At 38.3% G+C, this 13,131-nt stretch overlaps 1 protein-coding gene across 2 annotated transcripts in view; it reads left to right on the top strand.

Annotated features, from left to right (window-relative positions):
* Window positions 1-13,131, top strand: part of stxbp5l (syntaxin binding protein 5L) — a 142,027-nt gene that overhangs the window by 90,666 nt on the left and 38,230 nt on the right. For both annotated transcript variants that reach the window (XM_073473897.1, XM_073473898.1), the window contains exons 6-11: window positions 742-805; window positions 3,639-3,722; window positions 7,367-7,490; window positions 10,709-10,784; window positions 11,345-11,499; window positions 11,675-11,747. In XM_073473897.1, coding sequence (XP_073329998.1) covers window positions 742-805; window positions 3,639-3,722; window positions 7,367-7,490; window positions 10,709-10,784; window positions 11,345-11,499; window positions 11,675-11,747 — 576 coding nt within the window. The remainder of the gene's footprint in view (window positions 1-741; window positions 806-3,638; window positions 3,723-7,366; window positions 7,491-10,708; window positions 10,785-11,344; window positions 11,500-11,674; window positions 11,748-13,131) is intronic.

Genomic DNA, 13,131 nt, shown 5'->3' on the forward strand with positions numbered 1-13,131 from the left:
CTAGGCAGGACAATTTAGCAGCAAAGGATAAAACAGGTTGTGGCTGTAACATAGTGGTTATATTTAGGTCTTGAGTAAGAGCGATGATTAAGATTGACTTTGCATAACACAAATCAGTTGGGGTGCAATTAGGTGGAGCTCTTTGTGCAGCTCTTAATGATCTATGTGTGTAGCCTAATTTGGGTATTTTAATACCCCATAGTGATATATCAAAGAATACAATGGAAAGTGTACTGCAGTCAGAAGTTTTTGCAGCACAATAAAGGCACATACTGTACTGTATATGTACCGTGATGATAGATGATATATTAACGAGCAGTCATGTTAATGTTTAGCATTACGATCACTAAAGGAATACTTGAATCTAGATACTAATTTTGGCTTTTATTGAAGTACATCATCACAGCATCAAAATACATGCTGTATTTATACATGTGTAAAATGGCGTAATACTGAAAAACTCAAACAACAAACAATTATTGTTATTATCGATGAAGCTGCTGATTATTTTCACTATTCGATTAATCATTTAGTCTATAAAAGCTAAAAAGAAAACTGTGAAAAATGCTCGTCACAATTTCCCAAAGAGGTCTTCAAATTGATTCTCTTTTCTTTCTCCCTCCACTCATTCCTTCCATGACCTCTCTCAACAAGGTGTAAGAGTTTTCTTACAGTACTGTTTTACTGCATTGCTGCTGCTGTCTTTTTTCTCATCTCTCTTACTTTTTCCTCTTGTCACAGATCAACTAAAACTCATCCAGGACCTGTGGTTCATTTGAGCGACAGCCCAAAGGATGAAGGCAAGGTGAGTAGACAAATCAAAAACACCTCTGGGTTCTCCTCAAGCACCAACTCTAATGCTACCCACAATCTGCAGAGGCTCTTTCTTTTTACCCAATCCTCCTGCCTCTATCTTGTTTTTCTCTGTCACATATCTGCCCTTCAACCTCCCCTCTGCTTTTCTTGTATCCTCATTCTCTTTTCTGTCTGTCTGCTTTCTGTCTTTCTGTCTTCTTTCTGTCTAATGTTCTCACCTCTCACTCTCTCAGCCTGGCTTTCTTTCTGGCTCAGAGAAAGAAAACCATTCTCTATACATTATACCTTTGCTCCCATCTGCTGTCCCTCGGCTTTTCACATATACACACTGAAGAAGAGAGGTGTGAGGGACATGTGGGTAATATATCCTTTGAGGAGAGTCGAGCCTTTCAGGGTCAAGCTGCAGTCAAATTGGTAGGAAAAGTGGCAGGTTGGAGTTGCTGTGAAAGAGAGGTCATTGAGGAGCTTATTGATTTTCCCGATGGATTCTGCTGCCTCTGTGTGAAACCGGACTTGACAAGCTGTGAAGACATACAATTGAGACACGGGTTTACAGCTGCTGTCACACTCGCCATAACTCACTGCAGGAAAAGACAAAGTTCTGCATGCGGCATTTCAATAAAGCAAAGGTGTTAATGTCGCTACCGGAAAAAGTAGGAACTTCACCTTAAGGTTGAAATGTCAAGGATGCAGAGAATGACGAAAGCTGATGCTACTTTTTATTTTTTCTCAAAGCCTTTGAATGTTATGCTTTTCTTCCAGTCCATGTCGTGATAAGTCAGTAAGCTTTGCCTGCTAAGAAATCATTACTCCAAAAGTAAATCTGACAGCAGGGAATAGACATAACATTACATTTCCAGTGTGTAGGATTTAAGGATCTTAATATGCTCAACATTACAAATGGAGCCCTCTGTCCCTACTCTGCGTTCATTTTGTTAGTATTTGTGCATGTTTATTAAAGCTTACAAATGCCAATGAAACAGAGCTGTAATGCTGAAAATCCAATGGTTCAAGCCATAGGACATGACAAAGAAGTGTGAAGAATGGCGGACATCTGGCACGACTGGAAATAGCTCCAGCGTCAATATCTCTCATCTGTAATATTAGTGAAGAGGAATCTCTGTCCACCTGTCACAATGTATTTAATGGAAGAAAAGGAGAAGTACAACCACAGCACACAATACACGTTCTGCAAGGCTTCTGAGAGGAGGGAAAAAGTCTGTGAAATTTTAATGCAACAGATCTTAAAGCTCAATATCAAATATCAAATATCAAAAATTATCCTTCTTTACTCACTACATCTAAGCCTTTCTTATGCTCAGGTGAGTAGAAACTAAGGTTATGGACTCCCATGAGAAGCAGTTATTGATATCTGCTGAAAAAAATCCATACGGCGAATGCAGTATGTCCCCAGTTAATATAAATAAACAGTTGACCCTAATGAAGGGCTTCCAAGGACAGACCTTACATACTCCTCGGACTGTTAGTTGATTGTTATTTATTTGATTAAAGTATCAGTTTCCCAATAGCCAACCAATAAGTTAACATAAGTCCCAATGTAGAAACACTTCTGGGTGGATGATAGAGTTGCTAAATGTCTGCTGAATCTGCATGTAGGATTGTAGGATGTAGGCAACAGTTAAACCTTAACAATTTAATAACTTTAGTTCCTCGGCTCCCTAGCGGTCAGAACTTGCTTGGAAGACTTAATGAGTTATCATAGTAGGAAAAGCACAGGTGTAACTCATAACATTAGTAATGGCTTTGTGACATTTACGTTAGCAGATTATGTGAGTGAGACAGCATCTACAATACCAGGAACCTGGAAAGTGCTCACCTAAATTGAAAGCAGCCATTATTAATGTTAGTATTAATTATGCTAATGTGAGGATATTTCAATGCATGCAGTGAGAGAATTATCTTGTTTCTTATGCAGTTTTGTTTTTTACTGAAAGCCTTGCAGTAACAATCTGATCTTGTGATGCACATCATAATCATACAAGTAAACTTTTTGCAGCAAATAGCTGTTTAAAGTTTAAAAAGGGTGACTCTGCAGATGTCTGTCAAAGTAGATCCACATACCTTTGAGGTTATGTGTATGCAAGCTAATGCGTTTGTTACATGGATGTCTATATTCATTTTCCCTTGTTTACATTCGTGACTGCTGGTGTTACTCGTATAAAACTTCAAACAGGATTTCACACTTCCTCTACTGGCCTCAACTTCCTGACTTATGACTTGAGATGTCACACAGTCTTTGCTCTCAGCAAGAGAGTTGTTTCCTCCTCTCTGTCTTAAAGGCCGTGTTCCTCTAACATCAATCCTATCTCCCCTGATCTGTGATCAGATTGTGTAGACTTTGCTCTCCACTCTTACCCTGTGTGTGGTGTGCGGAATCGTGTTGTAGTGTGTGGCTGTGTTTTATTTTAAGTGTGTTTGGGAGCTGTGTGTTTATGGGTGCTTCATCTCTCGCATGTTTTTACATACTCTGTGTACTGTGTACTTGTGTGCGTGTGTACTGTATAAGTCAATGCAACTATATGTGGTTGTGTGTGTGTGTGTGTGTGTGTGTGTGTGTGTGTTTTTAACTGTGCCAATACTGTATACAGTCAGTGTATATTCGCCAATATCTGAATCTGGTCTGACTAAGAGAACTGAAGCCATGAAAGAGTATTTTTGTGGGGTGCCAAATGCAAATGGATCATGATTTCAGCTAAGAGTGTGACTATGTATATTAGATTGTTACTGTAGTAGGCTCTGCTCATCATCTTTTTTTAAGGCTATTGAAAATATCTTATAATCCTTGTCTCTTCCCTCTCCAGCTCCTTATAGGGTTTGAGAGTGGGACAATCGTACAGTGGGACCTCCGGGGCAAGAAGGCCGACTTCAGAATCTACTACGATGAGGTGAGCTCCACTATGTACTCCTGCTTGAAAGAACTTAACAACTGAACCCACAATTCTGTCAGGTGGAACGCTGTTGTTTCTAAATGGGTCTCCCATTTAAGGTCGCTTTGACATTTAAAGGATTTCAGTTGGCTTTCAATGTTTGTTGTTTCATAACATTTGTAAAGATTTTGTTCTATTTCAGCTCTCTGTAGGGATCTCCTGTTATAGCAGCAGGAGGTAGCATATATATATATAAGAATGTGGCAAACTTGAGAGTAGTGGAGAAAACAAACAGTTTGCACAGAGGGGGTGCATGAGAGCAGTGAGGGAAAATTTGCTCTTTTGACACCAGAAGTCTTGTGAAAATATAAAAGGTTTTGTTTCATGTCTTTTTTGTCATTTCTAGGAAACTGTGACAAGTTTTTAAAATTTTGTGGCTTTGTAACTTAGGGGCCAGTAATGATTTTATTGTAATTAATGGCCTTTCCAAATGATAAACACTCAGATTTGTGCATCCAGTCATTAACAGAACAGAAACTGAGGAAGAAAGGAGAACTGAGATCCAATAATGATAAAAGCATAGATCAATTAAACGAGAAAAGGAAAAACATTAATACGTATTTGGGCCTCAACTACCTCTCATCATCTTTCAACTTACTCTCATCACTTATCCAATTTAGAGGCAGAAATTAGCCATCTTGTCTGCCAATGTTTTGAATCTCAACAAAATGGAGGGCAATTTTCTTTTAATCTTTCAGTCGCATCAACCTTTCTTATTTTCATCAAGGTTGTCTTTGTGATCGAGTGTTGTATTGCCATGCCTGTTTGCCTGCCAACCAATTACTGCTTCTCTGAATAAGAAGCACTAATTGGAGGACTGAGGCATGCTCATACCGGTCAGCCTCCGACAGCTCGTGATACACTATGAGCTCAAACAGGTGAAGACTACAGTGTCTCTTGCCATTTTTTCTAGTTAGCACTGGAGACTTACATAATAGCATGCTCTTGGTGTCTTAGATGTTTGGTTTATGTGTTCTCTCTGCTTTGTGCCAAGGTGTGTACTCGTTAATAATCGGAGTAGGGCTGCACCTATTGATTATTTTTCTATCGATTAATCGATTATTTTCTCGATTACTCTATTTATTTTTTTATTACTCGATTAATATATCAACAAATTTACCCAAAATAACATTTTAAAACTTGTCATATTTCAATACTCTATTCAATCATCTTCAATCATCAACAAACAGACATTTCTCTGTGTCATTTCGGTTCGGTCTTGTCCCCCAGCATAAAACACAGTAATGATCTGCGTCATCCTGGTTGTTTACTGTTATTTTAAACCCGTCGATGAAGACAAACAGTCACTAGTAGGACCAGCATGCCGCCCCGGGATGCTTCCGCTACAAGTGCTCGAGCATGGCGATAGTACTGCTTACATCCGACGTGTCTACGCATGTTACGTAAATCAACGTATTTACGTAATTGATTACATCTATTATGTCGATGCACCAGCCCTAAATCAAAGATATTCTGCTGATTCATTATATAATAAAATAATGTTAATGATGAAGGTTAATCACTTGCTCTTCCCCATTATCAGCTATCAGTAAATCATCTTAATTAGATACACAGTGTAAAAAAAATACTCAAGTAAAACTAGAACAACCATATTTTTACAGAATAGAATCAAACTGGTCACATTTATCATAAGATAAAGTATATCTCTGGACATTTTATCCAAGGTCAGTTTGTGAATTTCCATTGCATCCACACACACAGACACATACACTCTCAAACGCACACATCAGTCTTATTTAATCTCTTTTTTCGTTTACCCTTGTGGCCTCAAAACCAATTTGCCCTGTCGACATTATCACCTCGTGGCGCTGATTCTCTACATCGCTCATCTCCTGTCCCCTCTCCTGTGAAGAGTCACATCCTGCTCACATTCATTGATGTGTTCTCATGTGCATCACCTCCAGCATGGCATGATGTCTCACACCTCTTCAGTCGAGTACAAAAAGAACCCAACACCACTTACGTCTCACAAAGACACAAGGGTTTTACTTTATTTGGCTTTTCTATTTTGGATCTGTTATGTTGACCACCTTTTGTTTTCACTGCATTGAATACACACATATACAGCATTTGTCCAAGAAGAAAGAAACGGAAAACAGAAACTCTCTGATGACCTTAAACCTTGTGTAGAAAAAACATCATGCAACAAACATCAAAACCCTTCTGCTGTCCTGAGAAAACATGTGGTTTTAATCTCTATTTGCATGGGGACCTCTAGTTATTTGTAATAATTGCTGGGATATCATCTGTGATTTTAATCCTGTGCAATTCTTCCATATCTGTAATTTGTAAGTAAGTATTCCACAGCAGATTACCCACCTAACACAAAGGTCTTATGATATTATTAGTCCTGTGCAATTTGGGGTCATATTTTGTTTTTAACATCTGCTTTCTGTCATACAACTGAACAAGTAAGTAAATTTAATTGTGGCTCATAATATGTTGAACAGCAGTCAACATCTGTGTTGTGTGATTGGCTATATTGATAAAAGGTTGTCATATTCAAGTACAGCCATAAAGCATCTGTTACTTGGTTGATTTATGCTCATAACACATACAGAAAGTGGGTAAAGAAAACAACCTTTAAATGATTTATTTATTTATTTTATTAATATGGCTGTTGAAGAACAGTTTGGTTCAGTACACAGAGCTTCAGACACAAAGTCCAGCAGTAATAAAAGCTAAACCATTCGCAAGTGTTGCACTGTTAGTACATCTGCAAATACTGATGCGTGGTCCTCACTCCTGTGTTGTGCTGCAGTAGGTGTTAAAAAAATGCAGTTGTTTCTAGTCTTCTGTGGACATATCTACTAATAACCTCTCCAACTGTGGCCTGAGTCATCCCTCTTGGGAACATTGTCATATCAGTGGTGGGTGTTGGAGTGTAAAAGCCATTGAAACAACGCTGAAATTAAAAAGGGATCATCAGGTTGGTATGTTTAAAAAAGGCAGATAAATACCTTTAGAATATCATGCAAAGTGTAGAGTGAGTGATGAATACATAGCAGCAGATGAATGCAGGGCAGTGAATGAAAAGCAAGCTTGTTGCTCTGAGCTTCATCACTGCTTTGTCATTTGTTGTTTTGGCTTGAAAATGACCTTGTCTGCCTGCACCTAGCTGAGGTATCTCAGCTTGCACATCAATGAACAGAATACGACTGAATATCAGTTTTTAAAACTAGAAAGCTACCACAGACATTAATATACTATCACAGCCCCAAAGATATGTTGTCATTTTGTGTTACATGCAGTCTAAATCTTGCTTGGGGTCCCAATACGGTCTCCTTTTCAACATTGGAACTGTGCAGAGCAGCTTCTTTGGTATTTATTTATAAGATCATACTTAATTGATCTTAACACTTGTGCAGATGGGGCAGATGTGGTTTGTGTGGCTTTGAATATTGTCTTTTTTTTTTTTCCCGTACTGAATTTGGATAAAAGCATCAATTACAAGCCATCCTTTGAACAAAGCAGTTTGTTCTCTGCTAATACATAATTCAGTTGAAACTTATCTCAAACATTTTGACATATTGTATTTATCAAGTCTGTAACAATCCATTCCCTCTGTCTCATTGTTACAGGCCATCCATTCAGTCGGCTGGCACCATGAAGGGAAGCAGTTCATGTGCAGTCACTCAGACGGCAGCCTGACGATGTGGAACCTCAGAAACACCACCAAGCCATTCCAGGTCACCTTCCCTCATGGTGAGACGCACACGGTGTATTTTACTTTCTCTTTGAAGTACTAATGATGAAACTTTGATAATCCCATGCTGGTAAAAGTGGGTCCTTGGGTTGCTCTTAATACACCTGACTGACAGAAAACATACCTTAAATGAGGATCAACCTCTGATTTGATGTATTGATTGCAGATTTAATTAAATTATGTGAGAATGTTGGCTGAGAATATTTGGCTCTCAGGTGAGAAGACTTCAACGCGAGTTTGATTAAATGATTTAAATGTAATCTTCCTCTGTCTAGGCCTCCTTTTTTCTCTCCCTCTCTAGAGAGGGAGAAAGTGGTGGTGTAGTGGTTTGTGTGCTGGCAGGGCATCCCGACCTTGTCAGATCTCTGGTGATGAATAGTCCCCTTGCTGTGAGCTGTGATCTCAGACAAAATCACAAAACAGGAAGGCATGAGGGAAGGACGTGGGCGGTGAATGTTAGGGACAGGGCAACGGGCCTTAGGACGTGGTTAAATACAGCAGATTGTTTATGTCCCAGATATCTGTCTGATTTTTGGTATTACACCAGGCAAAAGTGAAAGGAAGAGGACAGAGGGAGCTGCAAAGGAACAGAGGTGAACTAAGGCTATGAGAAGAAAAGAAGAGTAAACATGTTATCTCCAGGGAATGAAACCATCTCCCTCTGTTCTAGTAGCAGATAAAATAACTTATTCTGTTACAAAATGGATAAATGAACTGATTCTGGCAGGGCATTGTATCACACCACCAGACCCAGTTTGGCTGGCTGCTTTGCCTGCTGGATGCTGCTGTCACTGGCTGTGCTATTTGTTATGCTCAGATGTCATGCTGTGAGCTGGAGGAAGACTGGAGGCGTGTTGCCCGCCTCAGTCTGAACCTGCTTTAGGAGCTCTCATAGAATAATGTTTGTTACAGCTGATAGTGTCACGCCAAAGTCATTAGCCATAGCAATCATCCAGCCTCACATATGGGCAGTCTATGAGTTAGATATTTGTGTACATACTGTATATGAGTGTAGTTGAATTATTCTTTTTAGTTCTAATTGAAGCCAGAAAACATTAGGAAAAGTACCGTGAACAGTATCGTCTATGCCATGTTATCGTAAGAGAGCATCTCAGGGTTAGAGTCAAGTCAAATTTTACAAGTGTATTTATATCAAGGGACTGTGTCATGTAACCGATTGGTATATCTATAAATTTATAGTGCATTTATGAGGAAGGAAATTATTGATTCTTAGATGCATCACGATTCTCTCTTGAAAAATTACGTCTCGATGCAGAAAAATTGCTAATCAGAAATGTAAAACCCAATTATTGACATTATGATAATCTGAAACTAATTTGTAAGGCTGGGCCATGTGTTCCTTACGACTGAACCAACTGGATGGAGAAACATCACATAACTAAACTTGTGCATCGTGCTAGGCTAGGATACTTGTTGAGTATTGGTGAAGATCGCTGAGTGTTAGCAAAGATAATTGTACATACATCTGTTTATTTGAATTGTGGATCCTTACAAATAAGTCGTGTTTTAAAAGAAGGGCATAGACACACAGTGAGAAGAAATAAATCATGTATAGATTATTAAAGATGCATTGATAATGGTTTTATAATCACATCGTAGCCTTCTGCACTTTGAGTCGCTGTTGGGCCACAGCAGTCAAGGTTTTAGTTAATTTGTGTCTTTGAGGGACAAATGAAGAAACAGCTGTTTGAGCTAATGATTGCACTAATGAATGTTGTGTAACCTGAAGGGAAGCAGGAGACTGACAGCTACAAGGTGAAAGGACACAGAAGGTGGAGACAGCGGAAAAGGGAGCAGACACATTTGTTTTCTGAGGAAAGACGACTCATTGAACAGAAACCCATCAACAAACAGGATAACAAAAATCCTTGAAATTGAAAAAATAAGACAAGATGAGAATCAACTTTCCTGTCTTGCAGCTGAAGGTTTTATGCGACTCTTCTTTCACATGTCCAAATGCAAATACTACAAAAATAGTCAGAGTATGCAGCGATTCACATGTAACAATAAATGTTGACCATGTTATGTCAGGGTAAATCTTTGTCTCGGTTTGACCGATATCAAGGCATTACCAAGGGGTTTGGCCATTTTTCTGGTACTCCCTTTTCCTTCTCTCCGTCTTCTCCTGCTTTGACATTTCAGTGTGTGTTATAATCCTGAACCTTTGAGCCTGTTCAGTGATGATAAGTCACCGTTTCCCAGAGCTTTAGCTGTCTAACAGAGATTGTGGATAAGAGGCAATGTGTAAACAACTTGAAACCAGCTGAAATCTCATGTACTGAACATAAAGTGTATATAGGTATATGTAGGAAGTCTGATGTCGGACAGATTATATTTCATAATGACAAAAGTTTGACAATGAACATATTTGCAGATGTTAACTTCCAACTCCAAAACTGTATCTTTACTGTATGTCTTCAAAATCTTCACTTTTAAGGATTTAATTCCTTTTACTACAATATCTCTTCCTGTTCTGTTTGTTGTTTAACAAAACAATATTTCCCAGTCTCAACCAAATGTTTAACAGCCTTCACCTAAAGCCAAAATGTTTGTTTTTAGTAAAAAATAACTGCAAAAATGCTTTTCTTGCATTCCCTTTGCACTGTTTTGAGTAAGAAAGAATAAATTAGAGCTCTTGCTGCAGGACACGTAAGAATTATAGAGCAGCGCAGGTACATTAGATGATGTTAGTAGTCTTATTAAATGCCTGATTTCTGTTTGTTAATTTGTTGTTATTTAGTATCTACCTTGAGGGCAATATTTTCCTAGCATAGCCAGACAGATCTCCACAGCTCTGTCACAGCCTGAGGAAAAAAGCTGCCCTGTAGTCTGGTGGTACAATAGTGGATACTTCTGTAATTGCTAGCCAGATGTCAACAGGGTGGCTGGGGTGGGTGATGTCTTATAGTATGCCCAAGAAGTGAAATCCAAGGACCTTTCCACTTTGAATTTATGAAATGGTAAACTTTTTTAGCTTGAACTAGAGTGTGCTTATTATATATTTAACTGAATCATATATAAGTGGAATTGACACCAGTCTGTTTTAACATAAAAACTAACCCCATCAAAGTGCTTACATGCCAAAAAGTGTGCATCAGTTTTGGCAGGACTAGGAGGGGGTATTAATAGTACATGTAGTACTGTCTTGAAATGTTTGAAATGTTGTCCAGTATTTCACTATTTTTTTCTAATTCAGGAAAGATACAGAAGGATGGGAGAAAGGAGTCATGTAAACCCATACTCAAAGTGGAGTACAAGACTTGTAGGAACAGGTCTGTGCACATATGCAAATATTGCCTGATTTTATTAAGTCTTAAGCTTCATGATTGTACTAAATCATCATTTGATTACACTTTTTCCGTGGTTATTTCATGATGTAGTATATTGACAAGACACCCCACTGGGTTATACTTACAGTATAAGTCTCCAAAAGACAAAGCATTTATGTTCTTAAACATTATTTTATGATTGTAACCTCTCAAAATGTGATCATTGGGCGGGGAGAGTGAAATTGCACACTTTAATTGCAATAACTTACACATGCTAATAGAAATGAATTACACATTTTATAAAGAGAAAAAAAATCAAGAAAAAACTACACACACACACACACACACACACACATATATATATATAGTTTTTTACATATATATATGTATGTATATATATATGCATGTCGATTTCATTCATTAATGTATTCATTAATTTATAGTTTAACTGACTGATTCATTTATTCATTTGTTCTGTCATTTCATTATGTGGCTCTTCAGTTTGAACTATTAACGTTGATCTGACCAAGTCTTCCTAAAGTCCTGTTTTCCCCCCACCACAGCGAGCCTTTTATTATCTTCTCTGGAGGTCTTTCGTATGACAAGGCGGGGAGGCGGCCAACGTTAACCATCATGCACGGCAAGGCCATCACTGTGCTGGAGATGGACTATCCTATTGTAGAGTTTATGGCACTCTGCGAGACTCCTTACAATAACGGTAAGTACATCCAAAGACTTTGATTAAACTGGTGATATCTTATGGGGTTCTGGATATTTTCTTTTGTGTCGTCAAGAGCGCTGTGGATAAATTAAATATTATCCTAAAAATGCTTTAAAAAGTCTATCTGTGTGGTTGTAGCATGATTCTCTTCAGTATGGCTTTTATCCTACAGAAGTCCAGGAGCCTTACGCAGTGGTGGTGCTTTTGGAGAAGGACTTAATCGTAGTGGATCTGACACAGAGCAAGTATGTGTTCCATATATATAAACACACCTTTCAGCAGCAAAGCATCAAGTGACTGATAGCCAAATGAGAGCGTCCTATCATGTCACTTTTGACTATATCACTTGGTGTCACCTAAGGGGGGAAAAACACTACCATTTATCCATAAGCCAAACCTGCCGCAGTCAATAACAAGATGAAAGACTTTACTCGAATCCACACTTCAGGGAGAAAGATAGACCAGATGTTGTCCTTTTAATAAAACATGTCACTCTGCTCTCAGGGGGGAAATACTACCACTCCTGTTAAATTACTTTGTTATCACTATTGGAGGGAATGAAGATGAAGGTGAAAGGTGCTGATGTGGTACAGTTTTGACAGATTAACACCTAAGGCCTTTGAATAGCAGCAAAACACTATAAATTAGGCCTACAGTGTGAAGGGCATAAATTAGGTAACCAAGTTAATTAGGTAACCTAATTAAAACTGTTAGCTATAAATATCTCCTGATAAGGCTTAATGTAGTTTTAACTTGTCCTGATTGTCTTTGTTGACATTGTGAGCTCATTGATTAGCTGCTAATTTGAGTTTAAATTATCCATCATAAATAAGTCAATGGCCTGCACCCAGAGGGTGTAGATCTCATAACTGATTCACAGGATGTATCCCCACACTCACGTTCATAAAGTTTACTGATGAAGGAATAATTAGCTCCTCCAAAGAGGTTATCATTTCAGCTGTGCCCATTTGTTTGATGGTTGGTTGGTTTGTTTGTCAGCAGGATTACACAAAAACTATAAAACAGATTTCCACAAAACTTGGATGGAGGATGTGTCTCGGACCAGAATAGACCCTATTCACTTTTAGTGCGGTAAAGGGACAATAAAGGGACAAATCCAGGTTTTTCTTTTCTAATTGTCTTTAGCATTGTGAGATAAGACATTTTTTGACATGTAGCATGGATCTTGATGAAAAGAATCAGACATATTCAGGTGTCTGGTGTCAATGAGTGAGCACAATTTGTTCTAGATTCTTGATCTGGTGAACTTAAATTATATTTAAGCAGTTATCACTGATTTAAATTGTAGGGTAAGCAGAGTAGTTTGATATTGGAGTAGGCTTGATTGAATTACAGGGGACTGTTTGGCCTTGGCATAGGTATGAGCTCTACTGAGTGCCATTCTATTTAGTATCTGGAATGTAAACAATACATTACAACATACAATACCTGTAAATTCTCAGTCATTGCCTCATGCTTGCACACAGCATATTATATATTATATTATATATATCCAATAATGCCTTCAGTTTTTTAAGTTTGCTGAATTGTTCACAAAGAGAACCTTGATGGGTTCTGATTTAATTAAACATACAACACAGTATGCTTATGAACAAATTAAGTATCTCC

This window comes from Pagrus major, chromosome 9 (assembly GCF_040436345.1).
Source record: "Pagrus major chromosome 9, Pma_NU_1.0".
Lineage (NCBI taxonomy): Eukaryota > Metazoa > Chordata > Actinopteri > Spariformes > Sparidae > Pagrus > Pagrus major.